At 39.0% G+C, this 26732-nt stretch overlaps 1 protein-coding gene across 1 annotated transcript; it reads left to right on the forward strand.

Moving 5' to 3' along the window:
• Positions 1-7769: 7769 nt before the first annotated feature.
• top3b (DNA topoisomerase III beta) lies at positions 7770-26417 on the forward strand. Its single transcript, XM_053653658.1, has 17 exons — positions 7770-8493; positions 14418-14549; positions 14833-14939; positions 17393-17467; positions 17545-17741; positions 18201-18357; positions 18486-18599; positions 18683-18773; positions 19979-20133; positions 20344-20449; positions 20598-20744; positions 21196-21369; positions 22240-22368; positions 22714-22863; positions 23643-23743; positions 24932-25133; positions 25851-26417. The coding sequence occupies exons 1-17, from the start codon at positions 8424-8426 to the stop codon at positions 26327-26329; spliced, it is 2586 nt and encodes an 861-aa protein (XP_053509633.1). The 5' UTR covers positions 7770-8423; the 3' UTR covers positions 26330-26417.
• Positions 26418-26732: the final 315 nt, after the last annotated feature.

Consider the following 26732-nt stretch of genomic DNA (forward strand, 5'->3'; position numbering starts at 1 on the left):
TTAGGATCTTTCTGTAATACACCCCCAGGTGTTCAAGATTGGATGTCGGTGATTAGGGAGTGCAGGTGGAACCTGTCTTATTTATACCCCTCCATATCTAGTGTCTGGTGTTCCCTTTGCTATAGAAGTATGTGGTGTCATCATGCCAAGATCTAAAGAGTTCTGTAAGGCCTTCAGAAAAAACATTGTAGATGCCTATGAGTCTGGCAAGAGATTTAAAAAGATCTCCAAGTTATTTGAGATACATCATTCCACTGTAAGGAAAATAATCTACAAATTTCAAATTTCAAAGTACTGCCAATTTGTCCAGGACTGGACGTCCAAGCAAATTCAGCCAAAGGGCAGACCATCTGATGCAAAATGAAGTCTTCAAGAACCACAAAAGTTCATCACAGGAACTGCGAGTAAGTCTTGCACCTGTTGGTGTCAAAGTGCATGTTTCTACAATCAGAAAGAGATTTGACCTGCATGGGAGATTTGACCTGCATTAGACAAATTTGACCTGCATGGGAGGCGTGCCAGGAAAAAGCCTTTGCAAGACCACAGTTTGCCAATGAGCATATAGGCAAAGACTATGACTTTTGGAATAATGTGCTCTGGACAGATGAATCAAAGATAGAGTTGTTTGCCCACAGTAACAGCAGACATGTTTGGCGCAGACTAAAGACAGCTCTTCAGGAGAAGCACCTCATACCAACTGTGAAGCACGGTGGTGGAAATGTTATGGTTTGGAGTTGCTTCGCTGCCTCAAGGACTGGACAGCTTGCATTCATTGATTCAACTATGAATTCTGCATCATATCAAAGAGTGCCTGAAAATAATGAGAGGCCATCTGTTCGAAAGTTGAAATTGAACCAAAAGTGGACCTTTCAACAGGATAATTATCTTAAGCAGACGAGCAAATCCACCAAGGAATGTCTCAAAAAGAAGAAATGGAGGGTTATGGAATGGCCTAGTCAAAGCCTGGATTTGAATCCTATTGAAATGTTGTGAGGGGATTTGAAACGGGCAGAACATGCAAGAAAACCCTCAAACATCTTGCAACTGAAAGAATACTGTCTGGAAGAGTGGTCAGAAATTCCAGCAAGCCGATGTCAGAGACTGGTGGACAATTACGCAAAACACCTACAAGAAGTTATTTTTGCTTAAGGGGGCAATACTAGCTTCAGAGGCCAAGGGTGTAATTACTTTTTCCACCGAGGAATATCACATCTGTTGCTATTCCCGTTCAATAAATGATTGAAAAGCTAATTTTCCTTGTGGTTTTGTTCAAGTATATCAACTTTATTAATAGGCACTGTTTCAAAGATGATCAAAAAATTTGCCAAAAATATCAAAAAAGCCAACAAGTTCCATGGGGTGTACTTATTTTTTCACATGACTGTAACTGGACTTAATCATAAAAAATAAAAGTAGTGAATTATTTCAGTTTTATAATTTGGATGGTAAGTTTCTAGGGACCTTTTAAGAGCTTATGAATTTAGAAGCATTAATTTCCTCAAATTTGAGACACAGCAGCACATATCTCAAAGCCAAGAGTGTTGCACTACCCAGGCCACGTTCGAGCTGCTAGACATTTTCCCACCTTCTGAACCTCTCGCTTTTCTACTAAACCACGTAACTTGGACCATGTACCTCCAACTTCTGACCAGGGGTGTTAGCTGGACTGTTAATCATCTGTGGCTGAGTCCAGATTTTTCTCCATCAAAAAACATTTTAAAAACATACTTCTAAATAGACTGTTTCCATGCAGTGTTTTCTTGCATGAGGGCTAGTTGCTTAAAAAATGTGAAAATTGGACAAAAAGTTGGATTTTATCATTAAAAAAAAACTTGCTTTGGGTGTTATCACTGTTTGTAGGACTACCAGACCAATAAAATCTCAAACTTTTGGCTATCTAACACGAGACTAGGCTAGTTTGGTGTCGCTAACCAAGGGGAGGCACAACTAATTTATGGGTTTAGCTGCTACAGAGCCATGCAGAGTATGTTATCTGTCCTTATGCTCTGCTCATATCATATTCACGTAACCTGGAACTCAAATAGACCTTTATGCACCTTGTTTTCCTGCTCAGCATATATTTCCACATATTTTCCTGTCTGAGTCCGTTCACTGAAGATAAAATAGAACAGTCCATTCACTGTAGATACAAAATTACAACACTGCTGTCTTCTTTTACTCACGTTCAGTTACGTAGTGACAATCCGCTCCAAGTGGAGAATTATTCGGGGCTAAAGCCCCTAATGCCCAGGCCGGGTTATGCTCCTGCATCTGACTAGGAAAAACCAAACAAACCACCTCTTCAACTCCAAAACCTGGGATTGGTCTTCTCAACCCCGAATTCACCAAGTGACTGAACTCAAATCAACATGGCTGCTCACAGCATCAACAATAAACAAAGTAGCATCTCTTACCTTTAAATGAGTTATACTGTATATATTATGTAATGTTTGCTTTAGAATGTACATTTTTGTCCACACACTACCACTACCGCTCATCACACATGTCTAACGTACAGTTTTAAGCCTGCTAACCTGTAACATATTTCATACAGTTAATCTGTACAGGAATCTTAATCTGTAAATATATTGGAGACCTATTGATATGCACAACCCCAGTTCCAAAAACATTGGGACACTGTGTAAAATATAAATAAATGTAAATAAAAACAGAATGCGATGATTTGCAAATCTCATGAACCCATATGTTATTCACAATAGAACACAGAAAACATATCAAATGTTGATATGTTTTAGAATTTGATGGCCACAACACGTCTCAAAAAAGTTGGGACAGGGGCAACAAATGGCTGGAGAAGTAAGTCTTACTAAAAAGAAACAGCTGTAGGATAATTGGTTAATTAGATTTGCAAATCATTGCATTCTGTTTTTATTTACATTTTACACAGTATCCCAACTTTTTTCGAATTGGGGTTGTATATTTTTATTCCCTTTAATATGTGGTGTATTGTGAGTTTATTGTGAACTGTTATGTTAAGTCTTAGTCTTCCCTTTTGCTCCTGTGTTGTGGCTGTTGTGGCACCAAATTTCCCCTTGGGGAGCAATAAAGTACTCTCTCTCTCTCTCTCTCTCTCTCTCTCTCTCTTTCTCTCTCTCTCTCTATCTATCTATCTATCTAAATCTGCAACACTGGCTATACAGCTTGCTGTTTTGATGAGGAAGATACACATCACTCCTCACAGGTAGCTAGCTTGTTGCCAACAAAAGTTGAACATGGAGGCATCCATATCCGTGTTTTTCCATCTTCATAGCTCAAATGCACTGAGGTATAAAATGACATCTGACTTCCCACTCCTCAATGAAGTCGAATGCAGCATCAGACTGTATCACGACATCTTACAGCTAGGTTGAAGTCCAGCCAATTAACAGGTGCGCTGCACTGTGATTGGTCTGCTTCACTCTGAAACTGTCTCATATTCAGATATTTTAGCCAAACCAGTTTTCTAGTACTTCAGAGTAATAAGTAACAATTGACATACTGCAGTAAGTAATGGAGTGAAAGCAGAATAGTTGTAAGTGCAGTAAGAAGTTCCATATACTTTGTTACTCTCCACAATTGATCAAAATAGTATGATTTCATAGAAGTCACATCAACTTGTAAAAAAGAATGTGAAAGATTACATAAATAATACATCTCACTTGCTTTAGTATTAAAGCTCGAAATCCTATTGCTTCCTATTATAATAATTATAATTAGATATAATTGTTATATAATAATTATTATTATCTTCATTTTACATAGCTTGTTTCAGGCATTCAGAGACAGTTCAATAAGCTTTTCGACACATGTTCATGAAGATACATGATGAAGAGCTTAGATGAGATGTAATTAAACTGTAAATGAATTTAAATTGTAAATAACTCTTATGACTTGTACAGGACACAACAGGACCAAAGGTTAAAAGTAAAGGAAATTTTTTTTTTTTACATTATGTTTTATTACATTAAAGTCCAGTACATTGTGGCTGTTTTGTGGTTTGTATTTATTATTTGTCTAATTTGATCAATTGCATCATAAATAGTGCTAACACCATTAACACGAATTACAAATCATCTCAATTATTATAGAGATAGATCGAAGAATGCTGAATGTTTAGTCAGTGAGTATGAAATCTATTCATTTTTTTCTGTTCATTATTTTGAGGATTTCACAAAGTCCCAGTATGCGGTCTGATAATAATGAATTTATGACAAAACACTGGAAATATCAAAAGTGTAAAAAGGATATCTGTGTTGAACCAGTTTCACTGAACATCTCTGAAATCCCAGAAGCTTAGAAACAAAATTTAGTACATTTCATTTGACCACAACCTACGAATTTTATACTTTATATTTTTGTTTTATCCATGTAAACTCTGAAAACTGTGAAAACTGTGATGTGACAATAAATCTGAAGTAAATGTTTATAAGAAAGGTTGCACATGATGAAGTGAGGAAAAAACTGAGCACTTTCATTAATAATAAAGTGTAACTAAAAAGGCTAGAAACAGAAATCACTGCTGTATCTAGACTGTTAAAAACAAAAGCACCTGAAAAGGTTATTTAGACTGATACCACAGAAGAACAATTTCCTGAATAAACTTTTAATTGATAGATCTTTAATCATTCTGTTGTGGACACAGAGAGCGAAAATAAATATTATCATTATGTGGAAGGAGCTTTGTGTTGGAAAGATTATCATTCAATGTAATGTCAATAAAAATGGTTAAATAATTGTGGACTGGAAGTTTCTTTAAGGAATACAACATTTCTATTATTATTTTATTTTATTTATTTATTTATTTTACAAAGCCAGACATTGCTCCTCTATGGCATTGCTTTAAAGAACCTTCACTGACACTTCATTTTAAAAACTAAGTATTAGTAAAAGTATTTTGAAGGGATGCAAATGGGACACATGGAGACTGAGTTTGAAAAAGGAAATTGCCAGAAATTTGGGACACACCCCAGGACCAGAGAACTCACTTGACACTAACAGATAATTGAGTTAACCTGTAAACTGTCCTCTAAAGGTGACAGTTATAACACTGTTCATGGTGACACTCACAGAAATAATTAATAAGCTTTCAACGAAAGGTTTTAGTGACGCAAAATGGTTCTTTCATGCCATTGCTCTATAGAACATTGCTCTTTTATTTTTAACAGGGTGTTTCATAAGAGACGTTTTGTTTTATATTCTGGGTTTTCTCTTCTCTTCTCTTTTCTTCTCTTCTCTTTTCTCTTCACATTTTTGTCTTCTTTTCTTTTCTCTTCTCTTCTCATTTTTGTCTTCTCTTCTCTACTCTTATCCCCTTATATACTCATTTTTTCTTTGCTATGCTTTTCTTTTGTTCTCTTCTCTTCTTTTCTCTTATTCTCTTGTCTTCTCTTCTCCCCTTCTCTTCTCACCCCTTCTTTTCTCTTCTCGATTTTCCCTTTCTTTTCTTTTTTCTTTTCTTTTCTTCTCTTCTCTTCTTCTGGGTGCTAGAAAAGCGCATGTTAATTGACCAAATAATCTCAGATCAATATTCTATCCATTTTAGTTTTACTTACAGCAAGGTATCAGACTACAAAAAAATTAAAAGCCAGTGTAGCAGTTGAAGGTGAGTTGTACTGACTAAGGAACTCGTTGTATTTCTAAGCCGCTTACCCCGCCCCATATTTGGTTTCAAGCTGTTGTTTGAACGGTTAAGGTTTGCTTTGGAGCGCCGTTCTTAATTTGTTGTGATTTGCTGCCACCTGGCGGTCATGTAGTGTAACTCTACTTTTACATTTGAGACGGAATCCAATCCAAATAATCCAAGAGCTATTACAAAAAGTCGACAGTGAAAGAAGTCCTGAAAGAGTTTTAAACAAAATGACCAGAAATAAGTATTTGAATTAAAACAAGTTTTTTCCCTCCACAATTCAGGGCAGATTGTAGTTTTAGACAATACATCTTAACAAAATGTACCAGATTTAAAAAAAAAAAAAAAGACCTAAAATACTTGCGTTTTGACATCATTTAAAATATTATTTAATAATAATTAATAAATGTGTGACGTTGTAGCTTTGTCTACCTGTAGGTAAGGAGGATACCATTTCCAGGACGCTCCTTTTTTTTAAATCACAGCACAGAACGATTTTATTAATTTAATTCAGTATTTAAAAATTAGCAAATTTCAATAATGGACTCATTAGAACTTTTAGTTGTGAGATTTTTTACACACACAGACTCCACACCAGTGACACTGGAAAATGTGAATTTTCAAAGAAATCAAAATAACAGCACTTTTCCTGGTTTTATTGAAATAACAGTTAAATCTTCCACTTAAAGGAATTAATAATAAAACTTTAGGTTGTCAAAAACATTGATTCATTTGCTGATTTTAGGAAAGTTGCATGAAAGTGAAGATTCGAGCAGAATTTCTCAATCAAGTAGAAATATCGTGGAGAGTTAATAAATAATCATCGTTAGAGGGCGCTGTTTCACAGCACTGAAAAAAGCAGATCATGAAAACGACGTCTTCCCAAGTGAGACTGAAATGGTTTTATCCGGGAACAAAACAAAACAAAAAAAACCTGTTGCGTTTTTCTTTTGTGATGCTTTTCCAGGCTTGTACTACAGCTTCTTTCGGTTGTTGTTTGTTTCAGGGTTTCTCCCTTCAGTCTCCTCTTCAGGAAGTGAAATGCTGTTTAATAGGGTTAAGGTCTGGTGATTGACTTGGCCAGACAGCTCTCTGATCTTCATGCTGTTTTACCTTTCTTTCTTTTTTAAAAGAACAAATGCAGTCTTCACAGGTGAAACCTAGGGCTCAGACCAAGAGTAGACATTCAGAGCTATTAATTCTTTAAACAATCAATTTAGCAGGGTACAGCCGGGCAGGAAGAAACACCTGTTCCAATATTTTTGATCACTTGAAGAAGAAAAAAATGTGTGGGTTTGAACAAAAGGTGCCATGTATTAAGTATAAATATAAGGAAATGAAAGCTGAAATTCTGATCTGGCATCTCATATTCATCTTTTGATCTCAGATGTCTTCAATGTATAATGAAAACAATAGAATTGGCCTTGCTGTTCCAATACTTTCAGAGGGGACCATATGTGACATATTTCTCTCTCTTTTTCTCTCTCTCTCTCTCTTGACAGAATGCTGTAATTCAGAAGTCAGTACTACCCTGGGTGGTGAAGTGGGTGGCGCTGCTGTCTCCCAGGTTCCTTGGTTTGATCCTTACTATCTGTGCAGATGTTTGCAATTCTCCAAGTGTCTGTGTGAGTTTCCTCAGGGTTCTCAGGTTTCCTCACACTGACCAAAAATATGGATTTAGGTAAGTGTGTGTGTGTGTGTGTGTGTGTGCATGATACCCTGCGTTGAATGGGCATCCCACCCAGGGTGAATTCCCCCACCTTGCACCCAGAGTTCCTGTGATAGATTCCAGGATGTTGAATGAATAAATGGAAAAATAGCCTAGTACTCTGTTCATATCAGCTTCATTCTGTCATCATTAAAGTAACAAGGAGCTAAGGTCAAGCTCCGATATGGAAAACGACATGGAACAAAACATGTAATCTATGCATCAGTCTGATGAACAGGAGTCATACCGATGGACGATCCTCAAGGTAACTTCAGAAGGCCACCAGCTTCCCCTGTTTTCTCTACATCCTCTTGAGATATCCGAAACCATATATTAAAGTGCACACACATATATATGTAAATATATTATACTTATAAATACTGTTATTTTTAAACACTTTTTTTAAGCACAAAGATTTTACTGAGTTGAACTTGTTGTGCAATGAATAGGATTAAAAATTATTGACACCTTCAAGACTGAATTTGAGGTTGATATTTTACAGTTCTTCTTCTTCTTCTTTCCACAAAGCTGTATGATGCATAGCACGAGAGCTTTGTTTACAGAGCAAAATATCTCTGTAGCCCTAAACTACACAGATATCTGTGAATTTGTAGGGGAGAAAAGAAGAAAAAAGAAACTAAGTGTAAAATCATGTTTAGATTACACCAGATCAGCTGTAGTTATACCAGGGACCAGTTATAGACAGATGTGCCTGAAAACTTCTCAATTAAACACCAATGTAATACAAACAACTATGATTATCGAATATTATGTGCTTCAAAGCAGAAATGTTTATGCGTGGATTTTGAAAGGTGGGGGAAAAGGTATCTGCATGTATAATGACTTTGAATACGTCACGTAGTTGAAAGAACTTTTATTTTGTCGAATTGTGACCCGGAAGTAAATAGTATGCTCACAGACGGTTAAAAAATGCTGCTCGATTTTTAATATAATTTACACTAAAAAGGTTCAAGATATATTTTCTGTGTCGTAAACTGAGGTTTGTTTATTTCTTTTCGAGGCAGAATTAATCGCGGTTGAATGTATTTGGGTGAGAAATTCAGCTCTTAGCTGTTAACTAGTGCAGAGATGAAGACAGTACTGATGGTGGCTGAAAAGCCCTCTCTGGCTCAGTCCATCGCCAAAATCCTCTCTAAAGGTGAGTGAGAACATCTAAAAAGAAATAAACAAACAACAACAACAAATGTTAAATGAACTATTTTACCGATTATTTAATTCTTTACATTTCCTGCTACCATGAAGTAAGTATTAATAGTTATATACAGGGCTGGCTGGTGTAAATGTTCTATCAGGGCTAAGCCCTACTTCTCTAGGAAAGAAAATAATACAAACCTTAAAATAAGGTTCATCTTTTGACATATATCAGATTATATGCTGTTAAAAATGTATTATTATTATTATTATTATTATTAATATTTTGTACTTTTGCAGAACCAAGAACAACAGCACCACAAGTGGTCATAATTAAAAATACACAGAATATCATGAAGTAAAAGCTGAGGCTGATTTCTTTCTAGCCCAGACTGTAGATTCATACGGATCAGTGTTGCTGACTCTTTTCAAGGGAAATTTACAGAAGCCCTAAGAGCCCATGCATTATTATTATTATTATTATATTTTTTTCCTGTTTTCTCATGATATCCACATAAGAAAAGTTGTTTTCTTGTGATCTTGACTTAATTACCTCGTGATCTCGACAAAAAGACGTCATTTGATCATGGGGAAAATCTTGTGCCTTGCGAATGGGACTGGTGTTAATGTCAATCACAGTAACACTAGCCAATCATACGCTCTATATCTGTGAGCTCATTTATGTGGAAGAGGGTAGATGGCGCTTTCCTCTGTGTGTTACTCTGCCTTGTGATGCAGCTTTTTTGAAAAAGATGAGGCTCACTGGTTTCTCAGAGGAGGCACATGTTGACACTGCCTGCCCTTGGAGCCTTCATCCTCCCTTGTAATTGTTGTAGAGATGGAAGGTGGGTGGGAATTAGTTAAGACCAAATTAGGAAGAAATGGGAAAAAGCATGAAATACTGGCTTTATAACATTGAACTTTATAACATACAGTTACAATCAAAATGATTAAACCCCCACTGCAAATCAGGTTTATTGACTTTCAGCTGTTTGCAATGGACAAATCAAACAAAAGCAATTGAAATAGTTCAACACAACAAATGCTTCAAGTGGTGTCCTCAAATTCATCTGAAAATGCAACTTATAATTTTAAAACTTCTTCAGTTTCAAAATTATTCAACCCCCTGAATTGAATCCCTTGCAACAGCACAAATGTGCAAAACAGGTGTTGTCTCAAACACACCTGATACAATTAATCAAGGGCTTCATTAGTTGCACCAGGTGTGTTTGAGCTGGAACACATGAAAAAGCTGAACAAGCTAGGGGGAGAAAATGTATGAAATACCTGGACGGGGCAGGAAAAGGAAGGTATCAATGGCTGCAGACAGATTTCTGAGAAGGGAGGTTGTGAAAATCCCTCAAGTGACTGCAAAAGACCTGCAGCAAGACCTGGTGGGAACAGGCACTGAGGTTTCAGTGAGCACGGTAAGGCGTGTACTAAACACAGAAGGTTTCTATGTTAGAACTCCAAGACATTCACCACTACTGACCCAAAAGCACAAGAAAAGTCGGCTCAAAATCATATAAATAAGCCACAGAAGTTTTGGGATTCTGTTCTGTGGAGCGATGAAGCAAAACTGGAACTTTTCAGCACAATAGATCAGCGGTATGTCTGGAGGAAGAGGAATGAAGAAAGAACACTCTGTCCACAGTCGAGCATGGCGGAGGCTCGGTGATGCTCTGGGGCTGCTTTGCATCCTCAGGCACTGGAAACCTGCAGCGTGTGGAAGGCAAGATGGATTAATTGAAGTATCAGGAAATCCTAGGAGAAAACATCAAGCCGTCTGTGAGAAAGGTGAAGCTTGGGCATCATTGGACCTTCCAACAGGACAATGATCCCAAGCATACCTCAAATTCCACCAAGGCTTGGTTGCAGAAGAAGTCCTGGAAGATTCTACAGGGCCATCACAGTCACCTGACTTGAACCCCATAGAAGATCTCTGGTGGGATTTGAAGAATGCGGTTGCAGCACGCAAACCCAAGAATATTACTGAACTAGAGGCCATTGCTCATGAGGAATGGGATAAGATTCCTCAGGAACGGTGCCAGAAGCAAGTAGTAAAGATGTTTGCCATGAAGGGGTTGAATAATTTTGAAACTGGAGAAGTCATAGTAAGTTGCATTTTCAGTTGAATTTGTGGAAACCACTTGAAGCATTCGTTGTGTTGAACTATTTCAATTGCTTTTGTTTGATTTGTTCATTGCAAACAGCTGAAAGTCTGTACATTTTGACAAAAAATTTTTGTAAATTTTGATTGCAACTGTATGTCTAATGACATATCGACTGTCTTCTTCTGCTTTTCTTTTTCTTTATTTTTTTTTAAGTTTATCATGAAATTCGCAGGAGTTACTCTAGCATCTTTGGCATAACATAAAAACCAATATCAAACCTTTCTTTAAAAAAAAAAAAAGTGCTTTTGAGGTAATTTGATTACACATAATGTAGAAGCTATAAAAGAAAATTAGACCAACAGTTCATTTGAATTTTTTATGCTTTATTATCCATTAACTTTGACAAGTTTTCAGGATATCACTGACACTACATGAGCATTATTGATGGTGCATTTAAAATAAATAAGACAACTTCTGTTTCTGCACACAAACAGAGTTTAACCAGTAATTTGCTTTATAATAATTACAGGCGATGTTTAGATCCGTCGCGCTGCTGCACATATACAGGCGATGTTAACAGACTCGAACTCCATGGAGTGGTGCATGCATCCCGGGTTTCTCCTGAGCACGGGTATTTTGATGGAGATTGGGATGCTCTCCACGCTGAGGTTGCTGTCCACGCCGTTACACGTGTGTTTCGAAAGGCACACGGCTTCGTGAATGACCTGCGGCACGCGCTCCAGATCGATTCTCTCGCTGCAGATAAGAGAACGGCAGAACGTCAAGCTGATTAGTTGGAAAAGTCAGTGGGTTACTTGAGGGTTGCATGGGCACGTGTGACAAAATTATATCATATCATATATTAATAGACACCTGCAGGACCTGCGCAAGGTGTGGGGTTCAGTACAGCAAAAAAATGGAGGTTTTTAAAATGAGGCTTGTGGCAAAATCATGAAAATTTGCAAGAAACTACAAAGACAATCTGACGAGAAGATTATGCCCTTCTTGCTCTTCTTTCAAATCCTGAATTTTAATTCCTTAAGCAACAGATTGCTGAACACAGATTGCAGGCACTTGTCTGTCATCATTAAAACAAGATTCAATACTAAACTCATAAACTAGCCTTAAATCAGAATCCTCTAACCTGCCAAATTTAAAATGTAGATCTCCTGCAAGTCCCTTAGCACTGCATTGACCATCAAAGGGGAATTAAAGGGGAAACGACTTGCATGATAATCTATAGTTAATATTAGGTCTTCCGTGGCGTTCAGGATTTCTTTTGTTATGAAATTCTGCATTCATTTCGTTAGTTTAAAGCTACTTTCTTTCATCTATTTACACTTTGGCAACCAACTTTTCTCTCACCATTGTGACTGCGCTTGCGATGTCCCTCCCCCTGTAACATCAGAGAGGGACACAACCACTAACTATTCACAAGAATAACTTAAATACCAGAATCACTAATCACATCAGGAATGTTTTAATCAGTATATAATGTGCTTCAGGGTGGAGTTTTCCTCTAACCAAACATGAACCGATCAGCAGAACTCACACGTATGTCCATGCTGCCAGGCTGCGTTCGTTGATGCGACTGGGCAGGTTGGTAACTTGAGTGTAGTAATCCGTCAGACTGGGTATGCAGGCGGGAGATATTGCCTCATCCACTACACAGCCCACGGTGGGGCTGCACAGACTCTGTGGCAACATCAGCAGAGTCAGAGTGAGGAGACTCAAGAGCTGCGAGAGAGAGAGAGAGGAATACTACTACTACTACTAATAATAATAATAATAACAAATTGCATAGCACATTTTAACCCTTTCATACATAAATTATTTATAAGCATATCCAGGTTTACATGTTTTGAATGAGTAAAATGGGTAAAAAAAAAAAAAAAGGGATAACATTACAACTGGAAAAAAAATACTTAAAAAAAACTTAACAATAATATATATATATATATATATATATATATATATATATATATATATATATATATATATATATATATATTTAAGTGTTTAATAAATGAAAGATTAAGAGGTCAAAATTCAATATTTATGATGAGGCATAATAAAGAACTAATATATAATAATAATAAAATTAAAAAAGTATTTTATCACAAAAACAACAACCCCAGATCCATTAATCTGGAGTTCAAAACACAGATTGAGCATTTTTAATGTTTGGTTTGCCTGTGAATGTGTCTGTCCCAGTGAGAGAAGGTGTGACATTCTCTTCTGTAATGTTGAAACATTTTACTGAATCGTATGAATTGTACTACGTCGTATTGTATCCTATCACCTCTTTCATACGTTGAATTATTGATTGTCTCGTACGTCGTTTATACCCCCGATTATGCATAAAATGGAATATGCCCTCCATGTTGTAGCTTTCCTGTTGTGCAGAAAGTAGAGAGGGTCCATCCCAAACTTTAAACGTCCATTCTAGAGGAAAGCAGAGTTCACTGAGACACTCACCTGTTGCATGATGTTCAGTAGTGGAGACGTGGGGAAGTTGCTGGCGAGCGCTGAGGTGCAGTCAGTCTTCAAAATGAGAAGCTGCGGGTTGAAGCTGATGCTGTTTCCTTCCTATTTATGTCGTCTGTCCTGAATAGGGCCCACCTGAGGACCTGAGGTAACCCATGGTTTAAGAAGAAGAAAAAAAAAAGGGAGCACATCTTATCCCTCATTATGGTCCCTAATATGCAAATGAGAAGCTCGGCCTTGAGTGAGAGACGACAGCAGAACATTTAACCAGCAGCCACTAGTCAGCGTCATCCACGTCTTTGAGTTTAGATTGATGGAGTGAGTGAGTGAATGAGTGATGGGGGAAGGGGATGGTGGCGGTTAAATATTGTATGAATGGCTAGAGAGGACGTACAATCTGTTTTTTTCTCCCCGTCCCTCTGCTCTTTTACTCTTTCACCCATTTGTTCACTAGTTCGCTACGACTCAGGATGGTGGGAAATGGAAGCATGTCCGGCTCTATGTGTGGTCTTTTCGCTGTGCTAAGTATATTATTTAAACAGAATTTGAGGCTGTTTCAGGGCAGGTGTCTTGAGATGACCCCAAGCCTCCTGCTTACCTTAAAATATACTGATATTTTCTCTATATAGCAATTGTCCACATGTAGGAATTAGTAAAATTTTAATAGTAATAGTGTAAGAAAGGATCAAACATTATAATTTAAAAAAAAATTTTTTTTTAATCTTCTACTGTTTTTTTTTTCTTTCTTTCTTTTTTTTTGGGTGGGGGTGAAATCCTAGAATATATATATATATTTTTAACCAAATATAGCAATATATAGTATTTAACAAAACATACACTGTTAAATTTTTTTAAAAAGCAGAAAAAAAATGAAGTTTTTAATACCAAGTTGTTTAATTGAGTCTGAACAAAAATATTTTTTTCTTTCAATTCCTTTTTTTTTTTAATGTAGAAAGTTAGTAAAGATATACTGGATGCATTTTGCATTGATAATGACAACGTAGACTAGATCGCAACAGTAATCAGAATAATGAATAGGTTAAAGTGATGTTCTGAAGTAATTTGGAGGTGCTTTACAGCTTGTATTTTTTTAATAAAATATATATATTTTTGACTGAAATTGAATTGGGGTCATCTCAGGTGTTTTGAGATGACCCTAAGCCTCCCGTTTTCCTTAAGATATACCGAAAAACGATTTATAATTTGAAAATTTTAAATTAAAATGTTGAAATATAAACACTGATTTGAGAGTGATTTGAAAATAATGTTCATTTTTTTCCTTTTTATTGTAGAATCGCTGTATATTTGTAACGCTCTCTGTGTTTAACAGGCGGCTGTTCTAGCCGTAAAGGTCTGAACGGAGCATGCTCGGTGCACGAGTACACGGGATTCTTCATGGGCCAGGGCGCGCGCTTTAAGATGACGTCAGTTTGCGGTCACGTCATGAGTCTGGATTTCACAGGCAAGCCATAATTTTATATCCTTAATTTTTTTAAAAAAAAAAAAACCTTTTTCAACCCAATTCTCCAAATAGTTTAGAGTATATCGTGGGTTCGCAACAATTTCTATAAATTTGTTTTGTCATTATAGATAAGTGTTTACACAGTGCAGTTTAGATAAAATAACTAGACTCGAGGTTCACTAGTACTGTTTATGGCTATTAAAAATGATATTTAATGTAGTTTTGTTCTACTTCTTTTGTCGTTATCTACTGAAATTCTTTATGTGTGCGTTCTTTATAATAGGGAAATACAATAACTGGGATAAAGTGGATCCTGCCGAGCTCTTCAGTAAAGCACCGACCGAGAAGAAAGAAGCCAACCCTAAACTCAACATGGTCAAATTTCTACAGGTACCTTTTCCTTTTCTTCCCGTATAAAAGCGTAATATGAAATCCAAATAAATAAATTTAATTACAAATGTAGTATTTAATCTTTAACATTATAAAAAAAAGGTTTTACAGATGATCACTTTTTTCCTGCTTTTCAGTGTGTATCTATACCGTGCCCTCCACTAATATTTTGTGTTGATTTTGATGTATGTTTTGGATCATTGTCCTGCTGGAAGATCCAACCACGGCCCATTTGAAGCTTTCTGGCAGAGGCAGTCAGGTTTTCATTTAATATCTGTTAATATTTGATAGAGTCCAGGATACCATGTATCATAACAAAATGTCCAGGTCCTCTGGCTGAAAAACAGTACTAAAACATTGAAGAGCCACCACCACATTTAACCGTGGACATGAGGTACTTTTCCATATGGCCACCTCTCTGTGTGCACCAAAACCACCTCTGGTGTTTATTGAAGACGCAAACTGAAGACGCTCGAGTTTGTTTTTGGATGAGAGTAGATGCTTTTTTCTTGAAACCCTTCCAAACAACTTGTGGTGATGTAGGTGACTTCGGATTGTAGTTTTGGAGACTTTCTGACCCCAAGACACAACTAACTTCTGCAATTCTCCAGCTGTGATCCTTGGAGATTTTTTGGCCACTCGAACCATCCTCTTCACAGTGCGTTGAGACGATATAGACACACGTCCTCTTCCAGGTTGATTCATAACATTTCCAGTTGACTGGAACTTCTTCATTATTGCCCTGATGGTGGAAATGGGCATTTTCAATGCTTGTGTATTTTCTTATAGCCACTCCCCATTTTTTGAAGCTCAACAACCTTTTGTCGCACATCCCAGCTATATTCCTTGGTCTAACCCATTGTTATGAATGACTAAGGCAATTTGGCCTATGTGTTACCTCATATTTATACCCCTGTGAAACAGGAAGTCATGGTTGAACAATTTCCTGTTCCTAGTCACCTAGGTGTACTACAAATATTTTTTTTAAATTTCACTGGGAATATACTTCCAATCTATTTTTCTCATATGAATTCATAGGGGTGCCAATAATTGTTGCACACCTATATTTAACAAAGATTTTTAAATATGAAATATGACTAAATATTATGATTTTTAAAAAGACAGTATATTAATTTAAAATAAATCCTTGATCGTTGTTTTTTATTTAAACGTTACTGTATTGCTGGCAGTTTGTGAGCAAACCAGTACATGGTGTCCCAAAAGTCTCCATGCATAGAGGGCTATGTGTGCCTGCACCACTTCAGTTATGCCTTCATCAGTGGATGTTTGTTAATAAATTCAGCAGCCATGTTTTTTGTTAAAGTCTATCACAACCTTATGGAGACTTTTGGGACACCCTGTAATATTTTGGTAAATATCATGTATCATCGTAAATACCTTTAAGAATCATGATGATATATTTTTGTCATATCGTCCACCCCTAGGCTTTAACCATCAGTCCAGTACCAGGTTCCAGTTGTAGAGTTTTTGGTACCTGGTCAGTATGGGTACTCGCAGGAATCAGCGTTACTTTAGGGGTGTGGCTAAAGGCACTGCTGAAAAATGTTCTTCAGTGACTGGTGTGATGTTTTGTGCCGTGAAAAGCAACGCTGCACGGTTTCATCTTTCCACCTGAGTAAATGTTCATTTCATTGTAACAGCACAAATAAACATGTATGTTTTTATATGATTCAAAAAAGTGTGAAACTTTACAGGGTTTTATGATGGTAGTTTCATTTTGCGATCATGTTTATTTAATCAGACAAAGGTATAGTAAATATGTGTAAGGTTTTCAATGAAGTCCGTTTAACGTTTCATAATCTTTGGTTACTGTAGTAGCATAATCATATGCTATGACCTTCACACTTACCTGATCAAAACACTTATGGAGAGACACTTGAAGAGACAGACTGTGCCTCAGATAGCGTCCGTGGAAATCGCTGGCTATATATCAGAATCACACACGGTGATGATAAAATGGTCACTTTCACTTTCAGCATTGCAATTGGTGGAAAATGAACTATGGCTTTTGGTTCAGGTTTGGACCAGTTCTTATTCTGGCCTGTTTTTAAAAAGATATATAAAATAATGTGGGGGCATGGCAGCTTAGTGGTTAGCACGTTTGCCTCGTACCTCCAGGGTTGGGAGTTCAAATCCTACCTCCGCCCTGTGTGCTCAGAGTTTGCATGTTCTCCCCGTACTTTGAGGGTTTCCACTTGGTACTCTGGTTTCCTCCCCCAGTCCAAAGACATGCTCTGTAATCTGATTGGCATTTCCGAATTGTCTGTAGTGTGTGATTGTGCCTTGCAATGGATTGGCACCCCGTCCAGGTTGTCCCCTACCTTGTGCCCTGAGTTCCCTTGGATAGGCTCGATTCTCCCAGCGACCCTGTGTAGGATAAGCGGTACAGAAAATGGATGGATGGATCATTTAATTCCTTTAATCTTTTATAGGTTGAAGCCAAAGGTTGTGACATTGTTGTCTTGTGGCTGGATTGTGATAAAGAAGGAGAGAACATCTGTTTTGAGGTAAGTCTCAGTCCAGTATAATTGATGAGAATCTCACTCTACACATTGTTAATTTTGTGTGTGTGTGTGTGATTTAGGTCTTGGATGCCATACAGCCGGTGATGAATACGCCCTACAGTAACGAGCGCACTGTGTACCGGGCCAAGTTCAGCTCCATCACAGATACAGACATCTGTAATGCCATGAACCAGCTGGGAGAACCCAATAAGAACGAGGCTCTGTCTGTGGACGCTCGGCAGGAACTGGACCTTCGGATCGGCTGTGCTTTCACACGGTAAACAGTCGTACGCCGCCGTGCTAAAAGGAGTAGAATCTGACTTTGGGTTTTAACGCTTAGTCAGTTATATATGATTTATATGTACACGCTGTATGCATATATTTTTGGGGATTAACAGCATAATGGTTGTTGGCATATAATCTATCTAAAATGTTACCTTGATATGTTGTATACTTTTAATGCCAGGATGTGTACAGAGTAGCCAACATATGCAGATTAAGGTCTTATGAGCCAATAGAAACCAAGTAAGTGGGCTCTTTGATCAGTAAAAAAAAAAAAAGAGGCGCTGGTTATTTCTTACTGTTGCTTGGCGTATATTTGAAAAAGGTAAAAAAAAAACCAGCCATCGATTCCACTGACATTCGTTATTGAAAAGTTTTCTGCTTTTTTTGATCGCAATATCACTTGTTGTTCATTCAGTCCTCGTTCTTAATCCAGTCTCATTCCTTCATTCAGATTCCAAACCAAGTACTTTCAGGGAAAATACGGGAATCTGGACTCCTCTCTGATCTCGTTCGGCCCATGCCAGACCCCAACGCTGGGCTTCTGTGTGGAGCGACATGACAAGATCCAGTCCTTCAAACCTGAGACATACTGGGTTATCCAGGCCAAGGTCAGCGTCCAGATCATAGTCACCAGTAACAAGGACACGCAGTGTTAATGTTGCAGAGACGGGTGATTCCGTTCAACCATGTGCTTTTCGCATTACTCATGAGTTGTTTTGTTTGTTTTTAAACGCAGGTGTTTAAAGGGAAGGAAAGTCCGATCACTCTGGATTGGGATCGCGTGCGGGTGTTTGACCGAGAAATTGGACAGATGTTTGTCAATATGGCAAAGTCGGCTAGAGAAACCCTGGTGTGTCCTCAGTCTCCTCACTCCCTCTGAATGTCAATGCAATAGAATGTCCTATACATTAAGACAACCCTCTCGTTTCTCAGGTTGAGTCGGTCACTAAGAAAGAGAAAGCCAAGCAGAGACCTCTGGCCTTGAACACAGTGGAGATGTTAAGAGTGGCTAGCTCTGCTTTGGGTAAGAAGCCTTTTACAATAAGACCACTTTCCATCGCAAAGTTATTTAGTTATTCTGCAGTGTGTAACTTTTTTTTCGTAAAACTGAAATGGGTAACAACGGTGGCTTAGTGGTTAGTACAGTTGCCTTGCACTTCCGGGGTTGGGAGTCCTGCCTCTGCTGTGTGTGCGTGGAGTTTGGATGGTCTCCCCGTGCTTCGAGGGTTTCCTCCAGGTACTCCAGTTTCCTCCCCAGTCCAAACACATGCACTGTAGCCTGATTTGGCATTTCCAAATTGTCCGTATTGTGTGAATGTGTGTGATTGTGCCTTGCGGTGGGTTGGCACCCCGTCCAGGGTGTCCCCCACTTTGTGCCCTGAGTTCCCTGGGATAGTTCCCTGAGTCTCCCCACGTCCCTGTGTAGGATAGGCAGTATGGAAAATGGTTGGATGGATGGATGGATGGATGTTGTTCTTGTGGTACCATGAGTTGTCATGGATACATCATACATCATCATGGCACAACCTTGGATGCACGTTAGTGGTTAGACATTTACGCAGTTTACATATACCTGCTTTGTGTTTGTACGTTTTATGAATTAATGTATATAGGAACGGGGGGAAAAACATCATTATGGTATCCATGTAAGCAAATATTGTGTTTATTTTTGTATATTATGGTTCAGTGAGGTTTGTTTGATGTCTGTTGTTGCTTACATTACCCAGCTATCTTTGAACGACTCGCATTCGTTAAAACGTAAATAACCAAAATACTGTACATGCAAGCACACAGAACACAAACCGCTGATCAACTGGTCAGCCAAAATTAGCTAGCTAATTTGCTACAACAACTGCAATCATTATAGGTTATTTATTAGTGAACAGCTTAAATGTGTTATTTGTTCAAAAATATTTTGCGTATACCAGGCGCTGTAGCTCTTTTTCTCTTTTGTGACCTAAAATTGTGGCTGAACATTATGTTTATGAGATGGCACATGATGCACGCCTTCAGAAACTCTCAACAAATCCACCCCCAAGCAGCTCTAACTGGGAAGTTTTAATTACAGTGTTTCTAGAGTGACATGGGAGCATCATGGACATTAAAGAGTTATATATTTGGGGCTTCAGCACCATTTCAAGCATGTTTCAAGTGTGTTTGTGTGTGTTTGTGTGTGTTTGTGTGTGTTTGTGTGTGTTTGTGTGTGTGTGTGTGTGTGTGTGTGTGTAGGGATGGGTCCTCAGCACACCATGCAGATTGCCGAGCGCTTGTACACACAGGGATACATCAGCTACCCTCGCACTGAGACCACCCACTACCCTGAGAACTTTGACCTCAAGGGGACGCTAAGGCAGCAGGCCAGCTGCTCTTACTGGGCCGAGACGGTGAGGCTTATCAGGGACGTCCTAAAATGTCCAGAAAGAAATTTCTCTCGTGCTTAACTTGCTGTCAGAAGTCAAAGATAAAAGAGTAATCAAAATGTCATAACTACTGTCTGCTATGAAAAGAATGGCTGCGTGACCTGGATATAAAGCAGAGTTTCACATTAAGCTGCAGCGTTGTTCACTTTGTCAACAACATGCATGTGAAAACAGGTGAGAGCGCTAATCACTGACGGCATTAACCGACCCAGGAAAGGTGTAGATGCAGGAGATCATCCTCCCATCACCCCGATGAGGGCTGCCACTGAGAGCGAGCTCGGTACCAATCCACACATACAATATACAAGCAACCACGTTCTAGCAGATAGAGCAGATTTATTTGTGTACATATTGTGTGTCATTCAGAAATGTTATTAGCCTGAATGAACTCTTGTACTAGTGTTGAATTTTCCATGCTCTCCACGCAGGAAGTGATGGGTGGCGTTTGTACGAGTACATCACACGTCACTTCATAGCCACGGTCAGTCACGACTGCAAGTACCTGCAGACCACTATCGCTTTCCAAATCGGCACTGAGGGATTCTCCTGCACCGGCAAAGCTCTTCTTTCTGCAGGTTCGTGTACCCATGAGTTAGTTAGTGATATTTGTGAACCATTTCTGGCATGGCTCGTTTGCTATAGTGTGATGTTTTGCATTGGATAGACAAAGGTGATTTAGCTAACAAGTGGAAATCTGTCATCCAAAATCTTTGCCTCAGACCAAGTCCAGTTCAGTAGTGATGTCACCTAGACATGCTGATGTGGTTTAGGACACTGTGTGGCTCTATAAACATGAATAAAATTTTACTCTGGTGCTCAACGTTGGAGCATTATAGGGGCGGCCATATTTAGCGCAGTTTGGTATCGTTCCACACCTAGGCCAAAAGGTTGAACAAAGAATTGTACCAGCAACTAATTTACTAATTATTTTATCTCTTATTCGACTCGATACTGATTATAATGACATTTTTAACAATAATAAAATCCTACACGCTGTAGGTTTAACATGCTATAGCTCTCCTCCAGGTTTTACAGAGGTGATGCCGTGGCAGGGTATCGCTCTTGAGGAGGCTTTACCATCATGCGAGAAAGGAGATGCATTTACAGTCGATGAGATTAAACTGCTGGAGAAGCAGACGAGCCCACCCGACTACCTCACCGAGGCTGAGCTCATCACACTCATGGAGAAACACGGCATCGGTGAGAGACCAAGGGAGAGATTCAATTGAGATTCAATTTCACTGTTTATTTATACCCAAGACCTGCTGCTGGAATTATAAAGACTGTCCTCTGATCATCCCAGAACTCTTACAGTCTTACTTTTGAAGTCTCACTGCCAAGTATTGAAATATATTGACCAGCTTCTTTAATAGGAACACCTGTACACCTGCGCATTCATTAAAAAGAAAAAAGAAAAAGTAGCAGTTCTGTGGGTGGATGTTTTTTTGGTTTTCGCACCATCCTGTGTAAACTCTAGAGAACGTTGTATGTGAAAATCCCGGGAGATCAGCAGTTTCTGAAATGCTCAAACCAGCTCCTACAACCATGCCAAATCACTGAGATCACATTATTTCATCTTTCTGATGTTTGATGTGAATATTAACTGAAGCTCTCGACTTGTATATGATTTTATGTACTGGGGGTGTGGTGGCTTAACGGTTAAGGCTCTGGGTTACTGATCGGAAGGTCAGGGGTTCAAGTCTCAGCACTGCCAAGCTGCCACTGTTGGGCCCTTGAGCAAGGCCCTTAACCCTCTCTGCTTCAGGGGCACTGTATCATGTCTGACCCTGCGTTCTGACCCCAACCTCCTAATATACTGGAGTATGCGAAGAAAAGAATTTCACTGTGCTGTAATGTAAATGTGACCAATAAAGACTCATTATAATTATCTTATTGTGCTGTTGCTACATGATCGACTGATAATTATGTGAATGAGTAGATGTACAGAAATGGATGTACAGGTTCCTGATAAAGTGGCGATGGTAGCTAGTCCTTTGTGCCAGACTACACCATTTGGATCAGCATATTGACTTATTGTTTTTCCTTGAATTATTATTGTTCCTTCTTCAGGTACTGATGCTAGTATCCCCGTTCACATCAATAACATCTGTCAGAGGAATTATGTAACCGTGGAGAACGGACGCAAACTCAAACCCACCAATCTGGGAATTGTCCTGGTGCATGGCTACTACAAGATAGGTGAGTGAGGAACGAGTTGATGGAATGACGATGCTTCCTGGTTCAATAGCTGTCATTTTGTGTCTACATGTGTTTATATTTCTGTGTTGGGGTGGGCTGGCTTAGTGGTTGGTATGCTTGCGTGTTGTTTGAAAAAACAAAATGCTTAAAAAATGTCTAGAAATATGTTTAATATCATAATAGGAAATACTAGATACATTTGAATACATTCAACTTTCACTTGCTAAGATGTATTTATTTGCAGTGTGATTAAGTAAACTTAAATTATAATTAATTCTGTGATATCTCAAGGCTTTTCTCTCTGATCGGGGTGTGTGTGCATGTGTGTGTGTGTGTGTGTGTTAGATGCGGAGTTGGTATTGCCCACTATCCGCAGTGCCTTGGAGAAGCAACTGAATCTTATTGCTCTGGGCAAAGCGAACTTCCACCAGGTACTGCAGCACACACTGGACATCTTTAAGAGGAAGTTCCACTACTTTGTCGATTTCATCGCTGGTAAGTGACTTAAACTGGCTTTCTGTCTCAAAATGGGTTTGGTATTACAGAATAGGTTGCTAGATAAAACAGTGCTGCTTTGGTTGTCAAACACGGTGGCAAGTTTGAGTTCATGTTAGTGTCATATTAGACTTTTTTGGGGGTTTTGGCATAGGGCCACTTAACATGGCTTCACGCTGCTGTTCCAAAAAACTACTATATAAGTAAGTTTAAAATTCAACAGGTTTTTTGCTCTATTGTTAACTATATCTTGAGGACCGACAACATCAGAGCCACACTCGTCCAGAAAGCTTGATTGATATCTGCAGTGCTATATTAATATAGCACCGCAGTGCTATTCATAGTTTTAGTAGGCAAGTAAGTGAATTTTATTTATAAAGCACATTTAAAACAATGTCCATTGTCCAAAGTGCTTTACAACATATATATATATATATATAGAAGGGGTTGTATTGAAATTTTATTTAGCTTTAAAGGACAGAGAAAGTGAGGAGGAATTCTTTCAGGAGGAATTGCTTTGGGATTTAATTGGGAGTGCGATTAAAAACTGGCCTTTACAATGCTAAGCTTTCTTTACCATTTCGTTGTTTTTTTCCACCACCCTGACTAGTCAACATGGCGACTAGTGAATGTATTACTCAACTTGTCTAATATTCACGTGCCATCTCTACTGCTGTTATACAGCCTGCATATGCCAGTAATAGCAGCAGCCATATGTAGTATCTGGACACGTCATGTCATCTCTACAATTAATTGTCGATCCTCTCGGTGTTGTGCAGGTATGGATGAGTTGATGGAGGTGTCCTTCTCGCCGATCGCTGCTACAGGGAAGCCGTTCTCACGCTGTGGGAAGTGCCATCGCTTCATGAAGTATATTCAGGTCTGTACAGAACCACTAATCACCTTTTTTTTTTTTTTTTTTTTTTTTTTTTTTTTTTTTTAATGAGGTCTGGATTCAGAACCGTTATACCGGACAGTTGACAATCCAGAGAGTTTGCTTGAATGACATGAAAATGCATTTGTCCTTAGCCATGACTCTATACAGGCGGAATTAGTGGCCTGTAGTTTATTAACTTCTTCACTAAAGTAAGTAAAGCGTTCAATCAGAATGATGTGATAACGTTACAGAAATTCATGCTTCCATTGACGATGCTCTGAACGACCTTCAGCAGTGGAAGTGAATGATGCATATGCATGTGCCCAACTGTTTGGACGTCTCTAACTGCAGTCCCTCTGGAATAAACACACACACACACGCACAATACAGCTCTATTTTTATTTCTGAACTCATGATTTAATCATAAATGCTACTCAGTCTAATGTTCTCTTTTAATGTATTAAAGAGATGTTTAGTGATTTAATTTGCCTGATAAGTGGTACACTGACTGAGTGACGTTGGACATAATCATTGAGCGTTGATGTCAGTGGCATGTTTTTCAAACTTTTTAAACTTGCTGACCTTATTAATTCAGCTATTTAGTTTTACTTCCAGTTGAATCCTGTTGAACATTGAGTTCTGAAGTATGAAGTTTTAAATAAAATACATTGAATGACCAACATGGAATGTTTTGGAACATGGAATTTTTAAAAAATCAACTGGGGGTAAGCGACCACGTACTAGCATGAACATGTACTAACGTACAGTAGGAAAGTACTTTTTTAAAATAGTGTTAGTGCAATATATAAATGCAATATAATAATGCAGCAGACCCTGGATATCAGTTTAGTACATTCACTCAATTTTATTTGTATAGCGCTTTTTTCAGTGGATATTGTCTCAAAGCAACTTTAAAGAACCGTATAAACACAAGATACAGATTGTAAGTGTGTGAATATATCCGAGTGTGGTTCGCTTGTCCGAGTCCGATTTGCTTATCCGAGCGTGGTCCGCTTATCTGAGTCTGGTTCGCTTATCCGAGTCTGGTTCGCTTATCCGAGTCTGGTTATTGACCTGAGCAGTTTGCTAATTAAGTAAAAAAAAAAGCATTAATTAGTTAATGGTTTTCAGTTTTCGAACCTGTATATCCTGAATTCTGGCTTCACCCCATGTGCTGTGTGTTTCTCTCAGGCCAAGCCGAGCCGTCTGCACTGTTCACACTGTGATGAGACGTACAGTCTGCCCCAGAATGGAGCCATCAAACTCTACAAGGAGCTCAGGTGTCCTCTGGATGAGTTTGAGCTGGTGCTGTGGACATCGGGCTCCCGCGGGAAAAGCTACCCGCTGTGTCCCTACTGCTTCAGCAACCCTCCTTTCAGAGACATGAAGAAAGGTAAGACGAGCATCTTGAAACATGATGCTAACTCCGGGACATACCTTTTAAAGTAGTCAGTGATTTCATATGTTTTGATGTAGAGCTGTTACAGCATAATACAAAGTGGGGTTCACTGTTGTGCAAACAGTTCACTTCTATCTGAAAAAAGTGGTGGCTTTAAAGAGTGGAAGGCCATGTCCTTTATGAGGACTGACAGGCACAGAGGCTGCTTTTTCTTTAATGAGACAGACAGGCAAATAAGACATGCCTCCTTTGCCGTGTCTGACAGTCACAGAGGCCACGCCTCCAATAACGATGACAGACACAGAGACCATACCTCCTTCACTGGGACTGACAGACACAGAGGCCACGCCTCCTTCAAAAGCGATGACAGACAGAAAGGCCTCACCTCCTTCACTGGGAGTGACCGACACAGAGATCACGCCTCCTTTACTGGGACTAACACACTGAGACCACGCCTCCTTCAATAATGATGACAGGCAGAATGGCCACACCTCCTTGACTTGGACTGACAGACTGAGAGGCCACACCTCCTTCAATAACAATGACAAGCAGAAAGGCTACACCTCCTTCACTGACAGACTGACAGACATATTTGGAAGAGGAGAATTTTGTCAGATATTATTTTATGTGTCATGTGATTTTAACAAGAAATGGCAACATACTCTGTCCCTTTTTCCGTTTTATCACCTTCTCTCTCTCCCTGCCCTGCAGGTATGGGCTGTAACGAGTGCACCCACCCTTCCTGTCCACACTCTCTCAACTCGCTCGGCATTGGTCAGTGTGTGGAGTGTGAGACAGGCGTGCTTGTCTTCGACCCCAACTCCGGCCCTAAGTGGCGCATGGCCTGCAACAAGTGCACTGTGGTGGTACATTTCTTCGAGCAGGCCCATAAGGTGCAGGTTTCTCAGGAGAGCTGCGAGTCATGCGAGGCTTCTCTGGTTATGGTAGACTTCCATAAAGCGCACTCGCCTCTAGCCGACGGAGAGACGCAACACGCCGGCTGTGTTTTCTGTGATCCCATTTTCCAGGATCTGGTGGAGCTCAAGCATGCAGCCATGCGACATCCTATGCACAGAGGAGGTGGAGCTCGGAGGGGGAGGGGGCGGGGCAGAGGGAGGAGGCCTGGAGGACGGGGCAATCCTAAAAAACCGAAAGACAAAATGGCTGCCCTGGCTGCATATTTTGTATAAAAATATACGTTTAGAGTATTACAGGATAGTGTGGAAGTTATTCTGAGGATTTTGACTATTACATCAATAAAATTTTAGTTATACTTGGTTTGTTTTGTCTCTTGTTTATTCCTCATGTAGCTTCTGCTGATAAAGTTTAGTAAAGACTCAATCACTGAAAGGTTTCTAAAATGTTACAGATTCAAGAATTTAAGGGAATACGCTATGGTTTTTCAGCCTAATGTCTATCCAGCGCTCCTGTAGCATATAAGTGATTACCACAGATACTGTCTATACGTTTCCCTGTACTGAGAAAAAAATACTCCAACAAACAGAAACTGGATCATCTTTTCTCAGCAAAGAGAAACATGTTGAAATTCTTGTTTGTGCTTCTCACACATCCTGGTCTATTGTTTAAAAGAGA

This window comes from Ictalurus furcatus, chromosome 22 (genome assembly GCF_023375685.1).
Source record: "Ictalurus furcatus strain D&B chromosome 22, Billie_1.0, whole genome shotgun sequence".
NCBI classification, from domain to species: Eukaryota; Metazoa; Chordata; class Actinopteri; order Siluriformes; family Ictaluridae; genus Ictalurus; species Ictalurus furcatus.